Here is a 26,145-nt window from a genome sequence, read left to right as displayed (position 1 = left end):
AGGACTGTTATGGGTGAGGGGTGATGGTGCTGGGAAAGAGGTGCAAGGTCAGAGGCGGAACCAGCGGTGGTGCTAGGGGGCACCAGCCAAAATTTTGCCTAGGGCATCATATAGGTTAGTTCCGGCTCTGACTGACTCCTTTCTATTGGGAACTAGACAAGGGTGGCCACTGTCCCCTTTGCTCTTTGTGCTTGCAATAGAGCCCCTGGCTTGTGCTATTAGAGCCCCTGCTGCTATAAGGGGGTTTCAAATTGCAGGTCATAAGGAAAAAATCAGGGCCACTTTTCCACTGGCTCACTTCTCCACTTTTATCACTGCTTAGTACATGTCCCCCTAAGTCTTATGCAGATATTGTTAAGATTTTACAAGAACACCTGTCTCCTAAGCCTCTCCTGATAGCAGAATGGTTCAGATTTCATAAACGGAATCATGAGGAGGGGAATCAGTGGCTGCATATGTGGCAGAATTAAAAAGACTGTCAGAGCACTGTCAGTTTGGAGATGGCCTGAATGATGCCCTGAGAGACCGTCTGGTGTGTGGGATTTTAAGTGTGAGTGTGCAAAAACGTGTACTAACAGAGACAGACCTCACATTTACACGCGCAGTACAATGGAAACTACAGCTAAGGATGTGATGGAGCTCCAAATAGCTGGCAAGTCTGCATCACAAGTTCACAAAATGGTGACAACAACAACAAACACAACGCCCTTGCATGCACATGGTCCCCCATTAGAAGTATGCAACCGCTGTGGCGCAGATACACAGTCATCCAGGGACTGTAGGTTCAAACAAGAACTGTGTAGGAAATGTAACAAAAAGGGGCATATTAAATGTTTTTGCAGGTTGCAGGCATATCAGGCTGAGGCCACTGGCGGGAGAAAGAATCACAGTAGATTAAGGAATACATATGTTTTGAAAGACCACAAGGTGGACTCAGACAGCAGCAACGATCTGGGCAGTTTGGAAGTGTTTGCAGTGAAAGGGGGTGACAAGCAAGCAATTTGGGTCACTCCACAAATCAATGGCCACCCAATTAAAATGGTACTGAACACAGGATCAGCAGTCTCTGTAATGTCACAGCAAGAGTACAAACGCCATTTTAAACATTTTAAATTAAACAAAACTTCGGTGCTGCTTAAAACATATACTGGGGAGAAAATTATTCCATGCGGGGTGTTGTACATACTTGTGCAGTATAATGGCCAGCAGGAGACTCTGGGCTTATACATCGTTCAAAAAGGTGGGCCAGCATTGTGGGGTCGGGAATGGCTATGAAAAATTCAATTAGACTGGTCAGTCATCAAAAGCCTGAGCGTCACACATACCCTACCTTTGTACCTGAAAACAGTCCTTAACCAAGCTGCAGCTTTTTTTCAACCAGGCATTAGGACTTTGCAACACATAAAAGGGAAACTAGTGCGCAAAGATGAAGCTGTTCCCAGGTTCCGTAAAGCGAGATCAGTACCGTACACTATCAGACAGAAGGTGGAGCTGGAGTTAGACTGGCAGGAAAATGAGAAAATCATATCCAAGGTGGATTGCAGCCCTTGGGCAACTCCAGTAGTTCCAACTGTAAAAAGAAATGACACAGTACGGCTGTGCGGGGATTTCAAGGTCACCATTAATCCAGTATTGCAAACAGATCACTGAGGGTTACCAAAAATTGAAGATATCTTTGCAAATCTGGCTGGAGGACAGAAGTTTAGCAAGATTGACCTAGCTGATGCTTATCTACAAATGGAGATAGAGAACGATTCAAAGGTGTTCCTCACCATTAACACACACAAAGAACTTTACCGGTACAATTGGTTGATATTTGGCATTGCTTCTGCCCCTGCCCTTTGGCAACGAGCCATGGACCAAGTATTACAAGGGGTTCCTGGTACCCAGTGCTATCTGGATGACATTATTGTGACAGGTTCGTCTGATGCAGAACACCTCCAAAATCTTAAACTGGTATTGCAGTGGCTTGAACAATATGAGCTCCGAGTCAAAAGAGACAAGTGTGAGTTCTTCATAGCCTCTGTCACATACTGTAGGCACACGATTGATGCAAATGGACTACACAAATGTCAAGAAAAAGTAGAAGCTGTGCTAAAGGCTCCCCTGCCAAATGACGTGTCCCAGCTTCGCTCCTTCTTAGGGTTCATTAACTATTACCACAGATTCCTGCTTAACTTAGCCACAGTTCTGTATCCATTACATCAGTTGCTCCAGCAGGGTCAGAAATGGATATGGTCAACAGAATGTGAGCATGCTTTCACAAAGGAAAATGACTTGATAACATCAGACACAGTGTTAACCCACTACGACCCCTCGCTTCCTGATAGAGTGGCCTGTAATGCCTCATCTTACGGCATTGGAGCCGTCATGTCACATACTATGCCAGATGGACAGGAACCAATAGCTTTTGCATCTCGGGCATTATCCAAGGCTGAACGTAACTATGCACAGATTGACAGAGGTCTTAAGCCTGGTTTGGGGAGTTAAACGATTCAATCAGTATTTATATGGCAAGAAATTCACACTCGTGACTGACCATAAACCGCTTTTGTCCATCATTAACCCTCAGAAGAGTATTCCTGTCACGGCGGCTGCAAGGATGCAGTGCTGGGCCCTGTTCTTAGGTGGTCATTGCTATACTATAGAATTCAAGCGGACTGCACAACATGCCAATGCAAACAGGTTGTCCCAACTGCCTTACAGACAACCGAAGATTTGTGGAATGTTTTCACAATGATACAAGTGGAATGTCTTCCCATAACTGCCAGATTAATCAGATGTGAGACTGCACGGGACCCTATCCTGGCTCAAGTACTCACAGCCACTCAAAAAGGGTGGGTAGCGCCTGTGCGTCGGCAGCTGGCCCCTTACTTTTATCGGAGGCTTGAGTTGACAGTTGATACTGGCTTCCTCCTCTGTGGGTTGCGGATCATCTTGCCTGTCAAGCTGCGTGCAAGAGTTTTAGAGGAGCTCCATGTCGGCCATTTGGGCGAGGTCAAAATGAAGGCATTTGCCAGAAGTTTTGTATGGTGGCCAGGCTTGGATCAACAGTTGGAGGATCTGGCCGGAGAATGTTCCGGGTGCCAATCTGTTCAAAATATGCCTGCTCCAGCACCATTGAATCCATGGGAGTGGCCATCCACTCCATGGCAGCAGATACATGTGGACTTTGCGGGACCATTTCTAGGGTCCATGTTCCTGGTGGTGGTAGATGCCTGTTCCAAATCGCCTGAAGTTTTTACAGTTACTTATACTACAGCTGCACACACGGTGGAAGTGTTGAGGAATCTTTTTGCCAGAACAGGGGTACCAGAGCAGTTGGTCAGTGACAACAGCCCTCAGTTTACCGCTGAAGAGTTCCAGACTTCCCTGAAGAAAAACGGAATTCGTCATATTACCTCCGCCCCATATCACCCGGCTACAAATGGACTGGCTGAACGCTCCATACAAACTTTAAAACAAGCATGCCGCGCTATGCACACAGACAGGGGCACTTTACAACAAAAGCTCTCCAATTTCTTGTTTGCCTACAGGAATACAGTTCATGCTACAACAAATCAAACCCCAGCTATGCTGTTTCTGAGCAGGAACCTCAGGTCTCGACTGGATTTGATAAAGCCGGATATTTGTGGACGGATTCGTGATCGGCAACTGAAGCAGTCTCTAAGTTCAGGTGGGACCAAAATGCGAGTTTTGTCTGTAGGCCAGACTGTGTGGGCCCATAACTATCGTGGGGAACAGAAGTAGGTAATTGCATCAGTTAAACAATGTAAAGGCCCACTGTCATATATAGCGGAAATTGAGCCGGGGGTACTGTGGCACAGACATCTGGCTCAACTGCGTGACAATAATGGATCACCTACACTTGATGGAGAAAAACCTTCTACAGAAGCTCCTGTGTCAATACCCACACCAGTAGACACAGCGGATTGTTCAGATGACTTGTCCGGAGATGCACAATTGTTCCAGCCCAATGATAATGTTGAAGTGAACACTGATACAGCAAAGTCCACAGACATCTTAAGTGCTCCTGCTCCAAGTTCACAGGTCATTCATGAGGACCGCCACTATCCTTCTCGTACACAAAGACTGGATTTATAAGATGGGTTAAGAGGCATTTATCTACATGGGGAGGGAACTGTTAGATATTGGAATCTGACTATGTCAGATTCACATTGCTGTGCATTTCTGTTTTACACTTGCAGTTCCATGTTTCCATGTTTCACCACTGTCTGTTGTTCAGTGCTATTGTGCAGCTTGCTGCAAAAGTCGGTCGCTTTATGTTCGTTTGCAGTTAAGTAAAGTGAAAGCAGCATGCTGGTCTCAGCTCCTGGTCTACATGTGTGTTTGTGTCAATGAGCACTTACACGGATACAACTGGAGGTGTGTGTGTGTGGGGGGGGGGGGGGGGAGGACATTAGGTGCCAGAGGAAATGAGTTCCACCACCACTCCAGGACCACTTTAAGCCCTAACCTATGACCTTCCCCTTAAATGGTGTACTCAGTTTAAGTATCTCGGTATCCAAATTTCTCATTCCCCTGCTGATTTTCTTACTTTAAATCTAACCCCTCAGATAAATAGATTTCGGGAAAAGTAGAATTTCCTTTGTACATTATGTTGTCCTTTGGACTATCTTAATAATTAATGTCTAAACACTGGCATAGCGCCGAATCTGTTTTTAGATATATACATATATACAGTATGTGCATAGGCAAACGCAGGGGGGGTTTCCGGTTGCCCGGAAACCCCCCTTCTCTTGGCAAGTGCCTCAAATTATGACAAAAATAGCAATGGTATATAATACGGTTACAAGAGCTGCAGCCACATTATGCAGTTTAAGGGACAGAGTAGAGCTGCTGCACATGCCCAGTGGTAGCAGCTTCTTCTACCAAGTTTGCTGGGTGTGTGTATCTGAGTCCTCAATCAGTGTGTGACACTCTGATATATAGATATATATGTACCCCTCAAATTGCCCTTAGGGAGCCTTTTCCTTGGACTAGCTCAGCCACACTGAAGGAGTTAATACTCCTTCCTCCTAGTCCCTGTGTGACGTCAGCTGCAGCCCCAAGACACGGTGGGCACAAGGACCTGGGGAAGACCTATCGTCGCTGCCCAGAGCGGGAAGGATCCGGGGACTTTGAAAATAGCTTTTAAAAAGGGGGAGTCAGCGGGAGCCGTTGGTGCGCTGAGGAGACTTTGGAAGAAGACGGAGCTGCTGCTGCGAGGAGACTCGGTCCGTCGCTATGGGGCGAGAAGCAGGGCCGAGCACCGCTGCCGGAAGCGCTGCCGAGAGAAGGAAAGAGCACTGAGGAGAGCCGGGCCTGACCGCTGAGACCCGCTAGCCATCGCTGCTGAGACCCGCCAGCCACCGCCGCTGAGGAGACGGAGTGTCGCGCGGTGGGGGCTGCGGAGGAGAGACTACTGAGGAGCGTGTGGCGCCGGAGATCATGGATGACAGCAGAGACCCGCCGCCGCTAAAGAGACCCACCAGCCGCCGGGAGAACAGAGCGACTCTGAGGAAACACAGTGGCTGCTGTGAGGGGGAGACGGAGCCGCCGCTGACAGGTGACCAGAGTCAGGACTGCACACTGCCACTGAGATGACCGCGGGGGAGGTGAGCGCCGCTGCAAGGGGAGCCGCTGTGAGGAGACTGTACATCTGTAGCCTGCTGGGGAGCCCCAAGCTGCCGCCTGCACCTAGACGTTAGCCAGTAAATACGGTACTGCTGCTCGCTGCTCTGAAGGGCAAGAGGGGAGCCGAGCAAGGTGAGGTCCCCCTAATAATTAGAGAAAAGACTGCCATTAGTAAGGTGTGCAGCATCCAGGTACCTCTTCACCCCAATTCTCCTCATCATTGCGGTCAAAGAACTGCACAGGGAACTGCTCTGATTATTTCCTAGTCACCACATAGCCAGTTACCTCAGGGACTGTCAGATACAGGCTATCTACACTTCTCACTAAACATCAGTACCTCACATATTTGAGAGGAGAGTCACAGGACCAGTTACAGAACTGCCGATAGTGTTAGGCAGCTCGTTAATAAATTGGGGAGCTTCTAGCTGGATTATAAATTCTGATTAATTCACCAAGTACCTCAGAAGAGAGTAACCTATTTGGCTGTAAAATCATCTTAGTGAGAACCTCAGGATCCAGGGTATCAGTCACTTGAGCATCATCTGTACAGGAAAGAACATTGCACTGCTTTTGCCTGCCGACTCTGCTTAACACCTTTCTGCTGCTTTGAACTGCCTTCTACTTATCACTTTCCCACTTTACCCTGCTGCATGTATGACTCCCAACTGGTTATACCCGTGATTCTACCGGCCTTTAATAAGCTGAGGCGCTAAAGTTGGTGTTTCATTTATTACGTTGCCTATTCTCTACTCTTGCTAAAATACTGCAACATATCGTTTAGTGTCCGACAGAGCACAGGAACACTATAGGTAGCTAACTGCCCTCTGGTGGACAGATATAGAACAGTACGGGAATTGTTAAGTGAACGTTAATTGTGCACCATAACATATAGAGTCCATCACCTGCACTGAACTACTCGAATTGCGTTTAAGCTAACTACTGTGTATTAATTCACTATTATTTTCAATTCGCTTGAGGTGTGATTTCTGTGAATTGTTTTTTTGGTAATGCCTAACTTGACCACCAATTAAAGTTACAGCGGTGACCACTTTTCGTGTTCCATAAATAAATAAATCTTTGTGTCACCGTCCTAACGTGTGGTGACTTGTGTGGGGTTGGGGTTCCTTGTTCCTCTGCCTGGGCTTCTAGCAGCTGATCCGGTCTAAGAAGTGATCCCGGGTGAAGAATCCAGGTACGACCACTGACACCTACACCTGCAACCATATTCTCACTAGCTGAACCTGTTACAAGTGCACTGGACCACAGAGCAGCTACTAGGAAGAAGAGACAGGAGCCTTACCATGAGGCGGGAGAATGTGTGCTTAGAAAGTGCAGTACTGGTTCTATTATGTTTTTATATTCATTTATTATGGTATATTTAACCTTTTCCTGACAACTTATTTATATAATTTAAATATTTGATATAGCCTATACTAGAGAGCATCTATAGTGTAAAATATTAATACTGTATTCCATACAGTATCCAGTGTATAAAAATATCAATGTTAACTGTCAGGATTCTGATTTAGTCTGTCCCCGGAGGGGGCACTAGTGGGTCAGTGTAGGAGTGATAGAGGAAATGGGGAGACTGACGAAAAGTTCCGCGCATGTGCGCTTGATATTTATTATTACACAGGGGTAACGGATGACAGGAACAATGAATAATAACTTAATCCGATAAATGAATATTTCAAAAGTCACTGGTAACAAATGAGCAATGAAGATGAACTTGTAACTTGATATAAATGATAAGGCAATAATGAAATCAGATGCAGCAAACGAAACTCCGATATATAACAAATAGCAATCAAAGCACACAGTCTCTGTAGAAGCACACGTCTTTAAGCCAAGCAAGGCCCTAGCAGGAGACAGTTCTAACACAGCAAGTTGTTAAGTGCTGAATGCAATGCACAATGCTAGATGCTGGTAATCAGGTGCACAGGCTGAGTAATGGAAGAACACCTGAAGAAAGTCTCTTACTGCAAGTTGGTGTGCAGACTGTACTGGAGTTTGTAGCAAACTGGAACAATGAAGACTGGAGACTGGAACACAGGAACTTGCACACTGAATGTGACTCGCAGGAGAGCTGGAGTGGTTGCTGGTACTTGTAGTTCCACAGGAACACTGGAACAGGGAAACAACCTGGAAATGCCAGAAATAGGAGATTGCTGGAAACAAAGAATTGAAGACTGGAACTGGGAACGGAACTGGAACTGCTGGGACCTGTAGTTCCACAGGTCCAATACACAGAGGTATCTCTGCAGACAGGACTGCAAACAGGAGACGCCTGTTCACAGAATGTGACGTGTTGTCCAAGGCAATGAGACTGAGCCAGGAACTGGAGTTTATACCCTTGGTCTGTGATGATTGGATGTTGCATCTCTGTGAGAACACACCCCGCTGGATTGGGTGTTCAGATCAGCTGTGAGTTAGCTGAAGCACTGTGTACTCCAGGCTACAGTAGACTGAAAACTGGAACTGGAACAGAACTGAACTGCTGGAACCTGTAGTTCCACAGTAGTGATGCGACGGAGAATGCAGATTCCTGACAGTACCCCCCCCCCTTTTATGGGTGGGCACCGAACACCCACGCTGGAACTTGGAGGATCCTTGAAAAAGATCTTAGGAATACACAAAAGCAGAGGTCCTCAAAAGTCTTCCCAACTTTCATCTTCAGAAGAAAGACTTTTGTCATCAGAACAACTAGACCATTCATGGTCATTTGAGACAGAATTTACTGGAATCGGCTGGAACCGAAGGAGATAGCCCATCATTGGAGCCACTCAGGCTGGCTGGAACCAGTGGAATCTTACTGGAATCAGCTGGAACCGAAGGAGGCTGATCTGGACAGACGGATGGGACCGGATTGGGTCCGGAAGAGCTTGAACCGGCTGGAACCGGAGGAGTCTTCAGACTGACGGATAGGACCGGATTTGATCCGAAGATGCTGGAATCGGCTGGAACCGAAGGAGGTTGATCTGGACAGACGGATGGAACCGGACTTGGTCCAGAAAAGCTTGAACCGGCTGGAATCGGAGGAGTCCTCGGACTGACGGATAGGACCGGATTTGATCCGAAGATGCTGGAATCAGCTGGAACCGAAGGAGGTTTACTGGAATCGGCTGGAACCGAAGGAGGCTTACTGGAATTGGCTGGAACCGAAGGAGGCTTACTGGAATCGGCTGGAACCAAAGGAGGCTTACTGGAATCGGCTGGAACCGAAGGAGGCTGATCCGGACAGACGGATGGGACCGGATTGGGTCCGGAAGAGCTGGAACCGGTGGAGTCTTACTGGAATCGGCTGGAACCGAAGGAGGCTTACTGGAATTGGCTGGAACCGAAGGAGGCTGATCCGTACTGATGGATGGAACCGGATTGGGTCCGGAAGAGCTTGAACCGGCTAGAACCGGAGGAGTCTTACTGGAATCGGCTGGAACCGAAGGAGGCTTACTGGATTCGGCTGGAACCGAAGGAGGCTGATCCGGACCGACGGATGGGACCGGATAGGGTTCAGAAAAGCTGGAACCGGAGGAGTCTTACTGGAATCGGCTGGAACCGAAGGAGGTAGCTCATCATTGGAAACAGAGCTACTCAGGCTGGCTGGAACCAGTGGAGTCTTTGGACCGACGGCTGGAACCGGGTTTTGTCCAGGACTACTTAAATTGACTTGAACTGAAGGAGGCTGATCTGGACAGACGGATGGTACCGGATTGGGTCCAGAAAAGCTTGAACTGGCTGGAACCGGAGGAGACTTCGGACTGACGGATAGGACCGGATTTGATCCGAGGATGCTGGAATCGGCTGGAACCGAAGGAGGTTGATCTGGACAGACGGATGGAACCGGACTGGGTCCAGAAAAGCTTGAACCGGCTGGAATCGGAGGAGTCCTCGGACTGACGGATAGGACCGGATTTGATCCGAGGATGCTGGAATCGGCTGGAACCGAAGGAGGCTTACTGGAATCGTCTGGAACCGAAGGAGGCTGATCCGGACAGACGGATGGGACCGGATTGGGTCCGGAAGAGCTTGAACCGGCTGGAACCGGAGGAGTCTTCGGACTGACGGATAGGTCCGGATTTGATCCGAAGAGGCTGGAACCGAAGGAGGCTGATCCGGACAGACGAATGGGACCGGATTGGGTCCGGAATAGCTTGAACCGGCTGGAACCGGAGGAGTCTTCGGACTGACGGACAGGGCCGGATTTGATCCGAAGAGGCTGGAATCGGCTGGAACCGAAGGAGGCTGATCCAGACAGACGGATGGGACCGGATTGGGTCTGGAAGAGCTTGAACCGGCTGGAACCGGAGGAGTCTTCGGACTGATGGATAGGACCGGATTTGATCCGAAGAGGCTGGAACCGAAGGAGTCCTCGGACTGACGGATAGGACCGGATTTGATCAGAGGATGCTGGAATCAGCTTGAACCGAAGGAGGTAGCTCAGCATTGGCAACGGAGCTACTAGGGCTGGCTGGAACCAGTGGAGTCTTACTGGAATCGGCTGGAACCGAAGGAGGTAGCCCATCATTGGAGCCACTCAGGCTGGCTGGAACCAGTGGAGTCTTACTGGAATCGGCTGGAACCGAAGGAGGTAGCCCATCATTGGAAACAGAGCTACTCAGGCTGGCTGAAACCAGTGGAATCTTACTGGAATCGTCTGGAACCGAAGGAGGCTTACTGGAATCGGCTGGAACCGAAGGAGGTTTACTGGAATCGGCTGGAACTGAAGGAGGCTTACTGGAATCGGCTGGAACCGAAGGAGGCTTACTGGAATCGGCTGGAACCGAAGGAGGCTGATCCGGACTGACAGATGGGACCGGATTGGGTCCGGAAGAGCTTGAACCGGCTGGAACCGGTGGAGTCTTACTGGAATCGGCTGGAACCGAAGGAGGTAGCTCATCATTGGAAACAGAGCTACTCAGGCTGGCTGGAACCAGTGGAATCTTTGGACCGACGGCTGGAACCGGGTTAGGTCCATTGATACTTGACTCTTGATCACCGAGTTGTGACACCAAACTTTGGAGTGACCCTGACCCCACACTCTGACCACCGTCCGGGTCCATGGGCCTTGGACAAACTGTCAGGATTCTGATTTAGTCTGTCCCCGGAGGGGGCACTAGTGGGTCAGTGTAGGAGTGATAGAGGAAATGGGGAGACTGACGAAAAGTTCCGCGCATGTGCGCTTGATATTTATTATCACACAGGGGTAACGGATGACAGGAACAATGAATAATAACTTAATCCGATAAATGAATATTTCAAAAGTCACTGGTAACAAATGAGCAATGAAGATGAACTTGTAACTTGATATAAATGATAAGGCAATAATGAAATCAGATGCAGCAAACGAAACTCCGATATATAACAAATAGCAATCAAAGCACACAGTCTCTGTAGAAGCACACGTCTTTAAGCCAAGCAAGGCCCTAGCAGGAGACAGTTCTAACACAGCAAGTTGTTAAGTGCTGAATGCAATGCACAATGCTAGATGATCAGGTGCACAGGCTGAGTAATGGAAGAACACCTGAAGAAAGTCTCTTACTGCAAGTTGGTGTGCAGACTGTACTGGAGTTTGTAGCAAACTGAAACAATGGAGACTGGAACACAGGAAATTGCACACTGAATGTGACTCGCAGGAGAGCTGGAGTGGTTGCTGGTACTTGTAGTTCCACAGGAACACTGGAACAGGGAAACAACCTGGAAATGCCAGAAATAGGAGATTGCTGGAAACAAAGAATTGAAGACTGGAACGGAACTGGAACTGCTGGGACCTGTAGTTCCACAGGTCCAACATACAGGGGTATCTCTGCAGACAGAGGACTGCAAACAGGAGACGCCTGTTCACAGAATGTGACGTGTTGTCCAAGGCGATGAGACTGAGACAGGAACTGGAGTTTATACCCCTTGGTCTGTGATGATTGGATGTTGCATCTCTGTGAGAACACACCCCGCTGGATTGGGTGTTCAGATCAGCTGTGAGTTAGCTGAAGCACTGTGTACTCCAGGCTGCAGTAGACTGAAAACTGGAACAGAACTGAACTGCTGGAACCTGTAGTTCCACAGCAGTGATGCGACGGAGAATGCAGATTTCTGACAGTAACATTAATGTCCAGGGTCGTTACTAGGTTCTTCTGCAGCTCCGCCAGACTCCTGCACTTGCTCTAATGTTCCACAGAGTAGGAGATTGTAGACTTAATTTGGAAACCCCACTCTATAAATCCTGCATTTGCCACTGATGTGTGTGTATGTACTGTGCATATACACATATATATATATATATATATATATATATATATATATGTGTGTGTGTGTGTGTATATATATATATACTAGGTGATTCATTGCGCCCTACGGGCGCTCTTCACACCGTCGTAAGGGGCTATGCCCCCTTAACCTTTGCACACTCTTGTGGCATGCAATATTTTTATTATATGGAGTATTACATCTAATAATAATTGTGTGAGTGGTTAAATATTGCACGGACAAAGGGTGTGCAATGGTTAAGGGGTGGAAGCCCCTTGCAAAGGCGTGAACAGCGCACGCAGGGCCTGGTGAATCACCTAGTAGGTGCTTTGGTTGGGGGAGTAGGGGGTGCGGGGTAGAGGCGGATGGGATCCTGGGGTGCCACGGGAGGGGCGGTTACGGTGGTGCCACAGGTGGGGGAGGGTCCGTGGGTGCTGCGGGTGGTGGTCCGGAGCTGCTGCGGGTGGGGGAGGAGCAGTTGCGGGGTTGCCCCGGGTGGGGGAGGGGCGGGTGCGGCGGGAGGTACGGGTGCGGGTCGCTGCGGTTGGGGAGGGGGTCCGGAGCTATCGCGGGTGCTGGAGGGGGTGTGTGGGGGTGCCGCGGATGGGGCCCGGAGGTACTGTGAGTGGGGGAGGGGCGGGTAATGCTTATCCTGCTTCTCCTCCTGTCAGCAGCTAAGCTGCTGTCCTCCCTTTGGCAGTGGCTCTCCCGGAGACTCGCACAGCATGCAGTCACTATTGTTCGCGCCGGTGTCCCAATGTGCCGCATTACAGGGAAGAAAATGTACGCAATAAACTACAGCTCCCAGCAGCCCTAAGGGGCGGAATGCTTCGGTGCTAATGGCTGCTGGGAGCTGTAGTTTATGTAGTGCGTCTACTTCCCTGTAATGCGGCACGTTGGGACACTGGTGCTAACAATAGTGACTGGCTGGCAGAACTGTGTGACTGGCTGAATCAATGTAAAAGGTGAGAGTGCTGTGCAGTGTCAGTTGACACTGCACACAGGGCCGGCGCTAGCCGCTCAGCAAAGGGATGCAGTGCAGGGAGGCACCAGGAAGGAGAGACCTTCTCCCTGCTCTGCATCCCTGTGCTGAGCTTCTGCTGCTATCCCTGCTGCTGCCGGCTGCTGTCACACATGCAGCGGCGACGGAAGCACAAAACCTTTTCTCCCCCTCAGCGCCGTCAGCACAAAGCCACCTCTCCCCCTCGGCGCCGTCAGCACAAAACCTCCTCTCCCCCCTCCTCTCCTGTGTGACATTCAGTGGCCGGGAGGGAGCCAAATTGGGCGGAGCTAGATGGGAGTAAGGGGCGGAGCAACACTGGACCATGCTGCAGCAGGAGGATGAGCTGCTACAGCTTCGGCCAGCCAGACTTCATTAGATAAGTGTCTGGAAAGAGAGTGTGTGTGTGTATATACAGCGTCTGTGTATACTGTATATATGTGTGACTGTGTATGTGTGTAATGTATGTACAGTAAGTATGTGTTTGTATATATATGTGTATGTTGTGTGTGTGTGTATGTGTGACTGCTGCATAATGTGTGTAAGCGTCACTGGTACAGGGGGCGTTACGTGTGTAAGCGGCACTGGTACAGAGGGTGTTATGTGTGTAAGCGGTACTGGTAGAGGGGGCATTACGTGTGTAAGTGTCACTGGTACAGGGGGCGTTACGTGTCTAAGCGGCACTGGTACAGGGGGCGTTACGTGTCTAAGCGGCACTGGTACAGGGGGCGTTACGTGTGTAAGCGTCACTGCTACAGGGGGCATTACGTGTGTAAGCATCACTGCTACAGGGGGCATTACGTGTGTAAGCGTCACTGCTACAGGGGGTGTTACTTGTGTAAGCGTCACTGGTACGGGGGGGCGTGACATATGTAAGCATCACTGGTTCAGAGGTCATTACATGTGTAAGCGTCTCTGGTACAGGGGGCGTTACATGTGTAAGTGTCTCTACTACAGGGGTCATTATGTGCGCTGTGCGTTTGTAAAGTATGCGAGGGTGCAAATTTATAGTTTGCAGGGGGGCGCCGAACACTCTAGCAACGGCCCAGACTGCACACCCACTGCACTGCACAGCACTGTCACCTTTTACATTGATTCAGCGTCCATACATTAACCTCCGCGATATCACCCTCTCTATTCACTACATTAACCATCTCGGGGCTTCCAGGCTGGCAGGCCAGGTGCTGTGTTGCGGAGTCAGGGCCTCTGGGGATCTGGGTGCGGCTGTGGTGGGGAGGCACTTCTGTGACATCACACGCAGAGCAGGCTCCGGGGCTCAGAGAGTATGCGGCGCAGGGAAGCCTATGAAAGTCTTCCGCTGCGCCGCTTTCATACACATCTATGCCAGTGGCCGCAGCAGATTTTGTTCCACCTGCGGCGCGGCTAGGAAGTGGGGATTGTTGATGCCGGAGGGGGCAGGTGGACTGGCAGCAAGACATTGGTGGTCATTCCGAGTTGATCGCTCGCTAGCAGTTTTTAGCAGCTCTGCAAACGCTATGCCGCCGCCCACAGGGAGTGTATTTTAGCTTAGCAGAAGTGCGAACGAAGGGATCGGAGAGCGGGTACGAAAAAAAATTTGTTCAGTTTCAGAGTAGCTTCAGACCTACTCGACACTTGCGATCACTTCAGACCATTCAGTTCCTGATTTGACGTCATGAACACGCCCTGCGTTCGCCCAGCCACGCCTGTTTTTCCAAACACTCCCTGAAAACGGTCAGTTGACACTTAGAAACGCCCTCTTCCTGTCAAACACTCTGCGGCTGCCTGTGTGACTGAAAAGCATCGCTAGACCCTGTGTAAAACTACCAGGGCCGTAACTAGGTGTGTGCAGAGTGGGCGTTGCACACAGCGCACTCGTACAGGGAGCGCAGGCAGAGACCCCCGCTGCGCTGCGAGGACAGCCAGGAGTCAGGGCACTAAATATAGTAGGCGGCGCCGGCACGACAGTTATAAAATGCGCCATAAGTTATTATATGTATGGCCGCCCGGTCTGGCTTGCCCTTGCCTGCTGAGCAGTCCCGCCTCCCACTCGACACTCCCACCGCCTCTGTTATCTCCCCCCCTCCACCTTCCCACAATGCCGGTGCGGCCGTGACATCATTGCGCACGGCATTCTGGGGGCGGACATGGTGGTGAAAGAAGACCGAGGAGCTGTGAAGATCGAGGAGCGGCGCGTGGTGACCCGCGGCGGCGTGTGGTAATCAAGGAACAACCAGCGGCGGCATGGAGTGGCCGAGGAGCGGAGCAGATCAACGAGAAGCAGCGACGGCACCCACCCGCCCTCTATCACCAGCCAGGTCTGCAGCCATCCTGCGCCTCTGGTACTGAGGAGGAGTCACCAGAAGCAGCAGAGCTCAGAGCCAGTTTCAGCACTGCAGGGTGAGTATATATGCAGATGTACAGTATATATGTCCTGACTGACTCTCTCACTTTCTGTCCCCTCTCTCTCTCTATTCTGTCTGCCGCAATGAGTAAAAAGGGGGATGCTGTCTGCCGCAATGAGTAAAAAGGGGGATGCTGTCTGCCGTAATGCGTAAAAAGGGGACACTGTCTGCCGTAATGAGTAAAAAGGGGGACTGGCTGCCGTAATGCGTAAAAAGGGGGACGCTGTCTGCTGTAATGCGTAAAAAGGGGGACTGGCTGCCGTAATGCGTAAAAAGGGGACACTGTCTGCCGTAATGAGTAAAAAGGGGGACTGGCTGCTGTAATGCGTAAAAATGGGACGCTGTCTACCGTAATGTATAAAAAGAGGGACTGTCTGCCGTAATGTGTAAAAAGGGGGACGCTGTCTGCCGTAATGTGTAAAAAGGGGACGCTGTCTACCGTAATGTGTACAAAGGGGACGCTGTCTGCCGTAATGTGTAAAAGGGGCTCTACCTGGTGTAGTGGCGCTACTGTGCAGTGTAATTTGAATAATGGAGACTACTGTGCACTGTAGTATGAATTGCCATTATTTTGTGGCCACGCCCCTTCCTCGTGAAGCCACGCCCCTATATATTTTTTGCGCGCCTACGGCGCGCACTGCCCCTATATTACATAGGGGGGGGGGGGCCGCCAACACCATTTCTTGCACACAGCGCTAAAATGCCTAGTTACGGCACTGAAAACTACAGCGTTCGTTGTAATAGTACCCCGCGCATACGCATGTGCAGAAGTGGCGAGTTTTTGCCTGATCGCTGCACAGCGAACGAATGCAGCTAGCAATCAAGTTAGAATGACCCCCATAGGACGCTGCAGTAAAAGGATTGTTTTTCCCCCTATCTAAAGTGCAGAGACTTGCTGCAGATGCAGTGGCATACCCTCCAGCTGCACCTTTTTGGCAGGTACAGTACCTTTTTTTATGGTCTGTACCGTTTTTTGACTCTTCAAGCTTCCATTGAAAGTATAGGAAAAGGGGCGTGGTCACTCCGGTGTACCCGTAGCCACGCCCCCTTTTCGAATTTGCATCAATGTTTATGTGTAAATTGTTGGAGGGTGTGATGCTGCAGATGCAGGGGACCTATTTTGGGATGTGGGGCTGGAGCTGCAGCTCCAGCAGTCCCATTGCTAATCCTGCTCTGTGAAAACACAGCAGGCAAAGGGCAGAGCCTCCCATTGGATGTAACCTGTGTGGGAGGGCGTTTCTCGCCCAATCAGCTGTGGACCGGGTGTGATAGACCTGCCACTAACCCAATGAGAGCTCGTAGCCACGCCCAGCGTTAGAGACCCAGGCACAGAATCACAGGGCTATTATATAGGAGATGTGTATGTGTGTGTGTGTATATATATATATATATATATATATATACAGTGGATAGATATATATAGATAGATATATAATACACATTTATAGACCACAGCAAGAAAATGGATTTGGACACAAATCGTCTTTATACCACACTCAGGCACTTAACTTGAGAGTTCATTATTATTCAGTTACAATACCCTTTATTAAATAGCACATTTCAATATATTGCCATACCCAGGTTTCAAACCTATAACCTGTTGAATTCTAATAAAAAAAACCCTACTGATTGAGCTATTTGATCTTACATAAAAAATATGAACACTATATGAAGCTACAGGTATTTTGTAAAAAAATAGAAAATAAATCAGCATTGTAATTGTGCAGATCTATGTAGTGTGCAGCCACACATCAAATCCCTTGCAGCCACACACTACATAGATCTGCTCAGCCGCAATGCTGATCGTGTTTTCACAAAGTAGAGGGTAAGCTTCAAAAAGTTAGAATTCTCAAGCTTAGCATTATCTATCTTTCTATGCAAGGGCAGATAGCTCAATTAATAGATTGTCTGACTGCAATGCCACAGGCAATGGGTTCGAATCCCGGGTATGTCAGCATCTGGAAATGTAATAAAGAACAGTGTGACTGAAAAACAAAGAAATCTCAAGTTAAGTTCATGAATGTTGTATAGGTATTAGCAACGGAAGGGGTGGGGGAAGGAGACAGGGGCAGTCAGGAGATGCTGGGCTTCAAAAAGGGGGGACGCTGGAAGTGAAAGTAATTAAAACATAATTGACAAGTGCCGCCAACAGCGCCCCCTAACCTACAGCGCTATGTGTGATGCCCCCTCCTCACACACCTAGTTACGGCCCTGATTGTCGTTAAAAGCTGTCCTTAGTCTCTAGCTGACTTCCACTTTTTCCACTAGTTGCTTAACTTGCATGGTTTGAGGTTCACAGCAGACAAAGTCATCATATTCCTGGATGTATCTTTTAAGCGGTTTGCCTTTGTTGCTTCTCATAGAGCACTTGCTCTGTGGTTTATCACTTGTATGGGTGGTCTCGATGACACACTTCCAGCTGCCAACATATCTAACATCACAAGTTTTTGTGGTGTTAACTTCCAATATCCAGTTTATCTTTATTTGAAGTTGTCTAGGGAAAGAATTTGGGGTAAATTTACTAAAGCTTCTAAAACAGAGAATTGGTGATGTTGTCCGTAGCAATCAATCAGATGCTGTCTATCATTTCTCTATTGCCTTTTAAGAAATTATAGACAGCATCTGATTGGTTGCTAGGGGCAACATAACCAATTCTCTGTTTTAAAGGCTTTAGTAAATTTACCCCTTTGTCTCTTGACTTAACAAGCTTTTAGTTGTCAATGTCCCACAATCTGTATCCTTTGCTCTCTTGATAATATCCAAACATCACACAGGAGAAGGACTTGGGATCCAGCATGTGCCTCTTTTCTTTAGTATTGTGGACATCTGCTTTACACCCAAAGACTTGGAGATGACTGACTGCAATTTTGCTGTTTATTTCACTCTTGGTTTTCAGGAATAATACATGCCTTATCCTTGTAGTATCGTCTATTAGCATCATGAAGTAGTGGTTCCTGCTCATTGACTCCACATCCATCATAATCAGACACATCACTATGAAGTAGTTCCAATGTTGCTCTTGCTATGGACACCGACTTTGGAAAGGTGCATTGAGTTTGCTTACCGTTAACACTACTTTCACATTTTGGTCTTTCTTGGTTGTTCACGGATGCCATGCCGTCTAGATGTGTCTGTACATTGTCATACTCTAGGTGACCCAGTTTCCCATGACCACAGCTCCATGGACTGGTTGGAATCAGAAGCCACTATCGCACAACACTCTTTAGTCTAGGATGTACAGTTGCTAGCACCAGGTTGCAGTTGCAATTATAAGCCCTCTTTTATTTTACACAGTACAAATTCTCTCTTCAAATTGGACCTTGAATCCCTTCTTCTCCAGTACACTCATGGCAATAAGATTGGACCCTAGATCTTGAACAAATAGTCAATTTCTTTAACTGTTTCACCCTTAATACTCAAGTACTCAAGGATACAGTAATTGTCTTGACTTTTGTATCATTTAGGACTTTGTCTCCAATTTCCCTGACATTTACAGAATCACATGACTGCAATGAGTTGAACCAACTCTCATTGCAGCAGTGTCTTGTGTCTCCTGATTTCATGTACCAGCAATCTTTGCAGTGACTGTTGGCTACAGTTAATGCTGACTCATTCCTTTTGCCATGCTACCATGATGAAGCACCACTCGGTTCATTTGCTCTGCATTCTGAGGCCTTACGTCCCATCTTGTGACACTTTGGGCTGTTGTACTTGGGTATTTTTGGTTATGTGCCCTTTGATAACAAAGCAGAATTCTCAGTATTGGTCTCAAGAAGAATGCACTCTTGAAATTGCAGCAACTTGGCCTGTACAATCTCTGTTGATAGCTTGGCAGCACATGAATCAAAAGCTACTGCTAGAAAATCATACTCAGGCATAAACTTTTGCATCATCACCATTGCAACCTTTTCCTCGTCTACTTGGACACCTACTGATGCCAATTGCTGATAAACAATATCCTATCTATACACTCATTCATGTCCTTGTACACATTTAGTTTAGTCTCTATATACTGTATACAATCTCCATACAGGAAAGACTCTCAGGGGCACATCCTTCTATGATGGAGGATGAAGATGTGCAAACAGAGCATGTGTGTGAACTAGCACATTTTGACTGGCTGGGTTGGAGGTCTCGCTCCATGCAGTAATTGTATGGGGTCCCAGCAGCTCAAGGAGGCAGACAGCGCAGATTGTTCTCCTAAAACATTTTTGACATTTTCAAACCCATATAATTCAAAACTTACGTGTGTAGTTTTTTAAAAATGGACATTTAAGACAGTCTCTTATAGTATTACATGTGTGCAGACAACCACTTTAAATGGAATGATCAATGTGATTTTGGTAGAGCTACAGTATGGCTACAACATGCAGTATAAGGGACAGAATGGAGCTGCTGCACATGCCCAGTAACAGCAGCTTTTTGTGCATATGAACACTTAATCAGTGCACTGTACCAGAAACCCGAGAGCAGCTGCCAGCATGAAGAGTCAGGCATCTTGACATGAAGAGGGCTTAGAAATCTCAGTTCTGTCTCCTACTGGTTATACTCCAGTATATATGTATTATGCAGTGTTTAACCTTTTCCTAAAGACTTATGTTATTTATATGTTATTTATATGAGATATAGTTGATACAGAAAGTTAGTTTTTTACTGTCTCCCCTACAGCCTGTACTATAGAACATCTATAGTGTTAATTATTAATACTGTATTACAAACACTATTCAGTTTATAAGGAGACCAATGTATACATATATGTCCAGGTTTGGAACTAGGTTCCTCTGTGGCACCTCAGGACTTCTGGTGTTTCTCTATTGCTCCACATAGCAGGGGACTTGGATTGTGGAATTGTGCCCCCATCCAAAAAAATAAATAAATAACATTAAGCTCAGGTCGACTGACCATGTGCCTCATTTAATGGCTTACTTTGAATGATGGCCCTGGATATGTCTAAAGTATTACATACATTACGCCCTACATATAGCTTATATGCCAATTTTTCCCCTTTATGGACTGACCACACTTGCTCTAAAATCAAGCCTTTTGAAACACTCCTATAGAAATTCTGCATTTGCCCCTGGGAGAATGCTACATGGGTTCCATGGTCTACATAATTATGACCCTTTAGATTCATAATATAAGCTAGTGGCAGGACCTTTTAGGAAAAAAAAATCCTCTATCATAGAATACTTTTAACAATATATATATATTTTGTGTTTTCTAGATATTTCAAAGAAAACATTTTTAAAATGGAAAAGTCATTGAATTTGCCTCCACATGTTCATGAATGGACAAGAGATCATGTAATACTGTGGGTGACTGAACAACTTAAACTTGACTCCACTGTTGGAAACATATTATACAATCAAGAAGTGACAGGGGAGAGTCTGAAAATATTATCTAAAAATGACTTTGTGGAAATGGGCATTAAACATGGACCTGCAGCTTTGTTAGCTCATCACATAAAGAAAATGAGCCCGCCCAACACCCAGAATTTCCAACAAGACACCACAAGCATCAGTGAGATAAGTGCAAAGAGAAAAAAAAATCAATCCCAAAAAGTCCAGAGCAGTTGTGTCACACTTCAAGATAAAATAAAAACAACTACAGAAGAAAATCTACCAAAGGAATTAGAGAAAGTAAAAGCAACCTGCCCTGAGAGTGATTATAGTCATGTAAGAGTAACTCCTTACCCTTTTGATAGCACTCATGAAAGCAAATGCTATACCCAACACCACTGTCTTCCACCCGAATCCGGTGCATCCAATTTAATTGACCCAGTACATGAGTACAAGGAATTTACCAACATAGCAAATGCCACAGAAGAAGATAAAAAGATGAAATTTTGCAATGAAGTTTTCAAGTTTGCAGCTGCATGCATGAATGTCCGTACAAATGGCACCATCCATTTTGGTGTACGTGACAAACCACATGGCGAAATTATTGGCATTGTTATAGATGACATTGAAACTTATGTCAGGTATATTGATCAAATGGTGAACAAATACTTTGATGAAAAACAAGTAGATATTGCAAAACAGTGCATTCGTCCACCTCGTTTTGTCAGTGTACTCTATCAAGAAAACATAAAGTCTGATTTGGTTGTTATAGAAGTAGATGTGGTTCCCGAATATGCTGAATGTAAATCAGAAATATTCCATACATACCCGTTTATTCTCACTGACAATACTTGGAAAAAGAGTTTAGATCAATATTGCTTCATTCGAGATGGAGGAAGCTCAAAAAATGTTTTAGCAAATGTACGTCACAATTGTGCGGATTACAAATTGTTTTGTACTAAATTGAAAGACAGAGATGATGCTAGAATAAGAGCAGAACATAATCAAAAAACAAAGCAACGAAAGACTCAAGAACATGGCTCCAAACTTGTGAGTTTAATAACTGGAAACCGAGACACCTTGGACAATTCCTACTATAAATGGTACATCTTGGTTGCTAATAAGTGCCAGACAAGCCATACAAAGCATCTACAATTCATGCATGAAATAAACTGGTTTGCTATTTTGGATTTTGATCCAGAGTCAGCCACACATGGATTATGTAAAGCTTACCAGGAAAAGCGGAAACCAAATTTGCATTTTCCAAATCAATACCAAAATATGGATAATGACACAAATGAAAAGATTCAAGAACTTAAACTACATCAACAGCCCAGTTGGATCTTCTGCAATGGGAGGTTGGATCTGAACAGTGAAGAGTACAAACCATTAAATAACAAGTTATGGCAGAAAGAGAAAGCTGCTGAAGTTAGACAACTTGTGACTTTTCTTTCCAGGAAAGATATATTGGAACGAGGAAAATTTCTTGTTGTGTTTTTATTGCTTTCAACCGTTGAAGATAGTTTGGATCCTATGAATGAAATGTTTATTGCATTTTACCAGGAACTCAGGGGTATGACTGACATCTTATGCATTTGTGAATGTGAACAAACTTTTCAGAGATGGAGAGATTTACAAACTAGAATTATAAACAAAGAGGAAATGGAAGAAAGATGCATTTACTACCTGAGTATTGACAATATAAATGGAACAATTCTTAAATTGAAATCTAACACTCAGACTTCTAGTCGCTTTCTGCCATCTCATGATGGCTCTTCTACCATTCTGCATAGGAAAGATGAAGATCTATTGACATCTCTAGATATTCTTTGTGCAAATGAATGTCACAATACAGAAATTGAAAGCAATAAATCTATGTTTAATACATTCATGAAAACTCAGGAAGAACATTTCTACCGAGGAGGCAAAGCAACATGGTGGAATTTCTACTTCTCATTCAGAGGTCATACAGGGTCTTTTATAAAAAGGGACGTCCAAAAAAAATTGGAAGAACAGATAAAATCTTGGTCTGAATATAACAAGCAAATTAGTGTAAAAGTAATTACACTCTTTCATCACCCTGGGTGTGGAGGTTCTACTACTGCAATGCATGTCCTCTGGGAGCTGCGAGATACATTCAGATGTGCAACTTTAAAGAGAAAAACAGATGACTTTAAGGATATCTCAACAGAAGTTATCAATCTGGCTGTTCATGGGTCATCTAATTGTGCAGATTATTATCCTGTCTTGCTCTTAATGGATGACTATGAAGAGGATGAAACTGCATCCATTTTGCAGAACAGCATTCAGTTAGCCATAGCAGAAAGATATATACGATTTGAGAAACCAGTAGTGATCATTTTAAACTGCATGAGATCTCAGAAACCAGATCGAAGCTCAAAATTAAATTGTATGGACAGTGTTGCTGTAACTTATAAACTTTCTGTGCAAGAGCAAAGAGCCTTTGAAACAAAACTTAAAGAGATTGAAGAGAAGTATGAAAAGCCAGAAGATTTCTATTCATTTATGATCATGAAAAGCAATTTTGATAAGAAATATATGGAAAAAGTTGTACAAAATATACTAAAAGGTTTAAACAATGCAAGCAAGGAAGCTCAGCTCATCTCTTTTCTGGCTCTTCTAAACAAATATGTAAAGGATTGCACTATCTCTGCTTCAATGTGTGAGCAGTTCCTTGGTATAAATGTGAAAAAGACATACTGGGGTGATGAGAGCTTAGAAGATAAAATGGGCGCTTATTTTACATTAATGCTACCTACAGAAGTGGAAGAATATGGTAGATATGAAGGGCTACGCATAATCCACCCACTGATGGCAGAGCAATGCATAATGGAGTTAAAGAGCACATATGATATACCGCAGAGTAGTATTATGTTGGACTTGTTGCAAAACAATGTTTTCCATAACAGTGGAATTGGCAGAAATACTTTAAATCAAAACATGCAAAGTATGCTGGTCACAAGACATAAAAAAATATATGGCGATGAAACAGACACTCTCTTCTCTCCATTAATAGAGGAAATACTAAAAGATGAGGGTAGTACAAGTGTGGAAAAAGTTCTGAAGGAGGGTTCAGTAAGGTTCAATCGGAATCCTTACATCTGCCAAGCTTTAGCAAGACACTACTATATCAGAGAGAAAAACTTCCCTGATGCTTTTCATTGGGCAAAGGAGGCAAAGCGAATTGCGCCAACAAATTCATTTGTATTAGATACTTTGGGTCAGATCTATAAGACTCAGTTAAAGACCATGTTGGACAAATTCAGCAAAAATAATCCTGTATCTTCAGAAGAATTAAACACCCTTCTAGAAACTGCTCACTCTGCATCAAACGCCTTTAGGGAATGTCAAGAGCGAACAAAAAAGTCAGAATCTGACAGAGAGGAATATGAGATTGCAAAGGCCCGGCGTTATCGTGTGTACAATACAGCAGGATACATGGGCCAGATTGAAGTCTGTCTTTATACAGTAGATATACTGCTACAGTTACCATGGATCAGGTCAAAAGATAAGCTCTCTAGAAGACACCTGATGCAGTACTTATCAGGTAAATGGGACATTTCAGTTGACAACGTTAGCAAAAATTACGAAGAGATCTATAAAGTTCTTAATGATTATAGATCTTTTCTAACTAATGTAATAAAATATTTAAAGAAGGCTTTTGATTTCTTCCAAGACTATTTTGTGTACTTAAAACAAAGGAACATGCTGAAAGAAAGCACGGACTATAAAGATCGTGAAAAAGTTTCAGAGTATCGTAAAAAAATATATGCGGGTGTTCTGCGAATACAATCTAATACAAATGACAGATCAGAAGGACGCACAAAAGATGAGCCCTTCAGTACGAATAGAGGAGTTCAGAGTATGTCTGGAGTCATACAAAGCTGACAGAGTCTCAGGAATCCTGGAATACCTCACAGATTATGGAAAAGATGTTAAAAAACTAGAAGCTATTATAAAAGCCTACACGTATTTATTGCAGAATCGCACAGACAAATTCATTCTTAGAGATAAACAAAATTTCATTTTGGCCAATATTGTGCTTCATTGTATTTCTCCAAGTTCTCCCCACATTGCGCCAGTTGATTCCCTGAAACAGTATCTTAGAGAGATTCTGCAGATCTGCGGTTCGGATCACAAGTACCCAGAACCTTATTTCTTAGCCTCATTACTTTTCTGGCCCCAGAACATTTACCAACTGGATTCTGATTCTCAAAATATAGAAATCTATGTCAACTCTTTGAGAAAATCTTTTAAAAGCAAGTATCGGCACATGAGCCATGCCAAACAGCCCATAGCACATTTCTATCTCGGCAAGAATGCTGGCCTGAAGAGACTAATTCACAAAGGGAAACTGGACCAGAGCTTTTCTGTAGTTCAAGCATCAGTCTTAAATTCTCTCTGGCAAAGTGGGGAAATATGGAAAGAAGCAGAAACCAAGGAATCACTATTACTTTTATATGGCAGAGCTGAAAAGGACCAGATCTATATAGAGTGCGAAAATGGAATCAAGATTCCAGTGAGACCTGCTTACCTTGGACAACTGAGAAGTGGTAAAAGTATTGAGCGAGTGTCTTTCTTCTTGGGGTTTTCCATGGAAGGTCTAATCGCTTATAACATCGAAAGCCTATAAAATCTTACCTGTTTGTACCAATCTGGACCTACAGCAAAATGTTTGGGTGTATAGGGACTATAACCTAAACATTTTTATAACCTAACACTAAAGAAACGTGTGAACTATTGAGAATTTATTTTTTTTATTCAAATTTTATATTAGAGAGAACAATGTGCATTTACAAAGTTCAACAATCACCCTTGCAATGCAACAAGACAACCACATAAAATATGTACAAATAGTATAGACTAAAATAGGAAATGCGGTAGTAAATGACATGAGAACATTATAAAAGTATATTAAACCATTGCATGGCATTATTTTTTCTCAAGATATTTTTATTGAAGCATTGTAAATAACATACAATCAAGAAATAATACACAAAGTAAATCTTGTACAGGAAAATAGCATAAGGCATTCAACCATGTTATATACGTAAATCACAGTTAAATCAAATGAATAAAACAATAAAGATGGGAAGTATAAATAACAAATAAACATAAAAACATAGAATTTGACGGCAGATAATAACCACTTGGCCCATCTAGACTGCTTTTTTTTTTTTTTTTTTACGTACGTACGTAAAAAAGCTGTAATACAAGTTACATAGTTATAGTGCAAGGATACTAAAATAAGTAGACAAATAGGTACATAGCATGGGTGTATAAAAAAAAACCAAGCCATTTAGGTTAAAAAATAAATAAATAAATAAAATTAAAAAAGTAAATAAAATATAAATAATAATGTAAGTCTGCCCGTCCGCCCCCCCCCCCCCCCCCCAGAACCCTCGAAACCCCGCAATACCCACCACGACTCAGGCAGCATTTAAGTCAAGTGCAATAGGTTGGTCATTATCTATCAGGAGTAATAGGTACGAACAGTGTTATAGAGGCAGTGATGAATTTGGTG

At 45.3% G+C, this 26,145-nt stretch overlaps 1 protein-coding gene across 1 annotated transcript in view; it reads left to right on the top strand.

The window, feature by feature from the left end:
• The window catches only part of LOC134927220 (sterile alpha motif domain-containing protein 9-like), a 65,802-nt gene extending 39,755 nt beyond the window's left edge, over nucleotides 1-26,047 (top strand). Inside the window, 2 exon segments of the mRNA XM_063921386.1 lie at nucleotides 20,486-24,380; nucleotides 24,382-26,047. Of these exon segments, the coding sequence (XP_063777456.1) occupies nucleotides 20,486-24,380; nucleotides 24,382-25,254 (4,768 nt within the window). The 3' untranslated portion in view covers nucleotides 25,255-26,047.
• Nucleotides 26,048-26,145: the final 98 nt, after the last annotated feature.

The sequence above is a fragment of the Pseudophryne corroboree genome, chromosome 5 (genome assembly GCF_028390025.1).
Source record: "Pseudophryne corroboree isolate aPseCor3 chromosome 5, aPseCor3.hap2, whole genome shotgun sequence".
Lineage (NCBI taxonomy): Eukaryota > Metazoa > Chordata > Amphibia > Anura > Myobatrachidae > Pseudophryne > Pseudophryne corroboree.
Note: the sequence above shows the minus strand (reverse complement) of the source record. Positions and strands in the feature narration are given on the sequence as shown.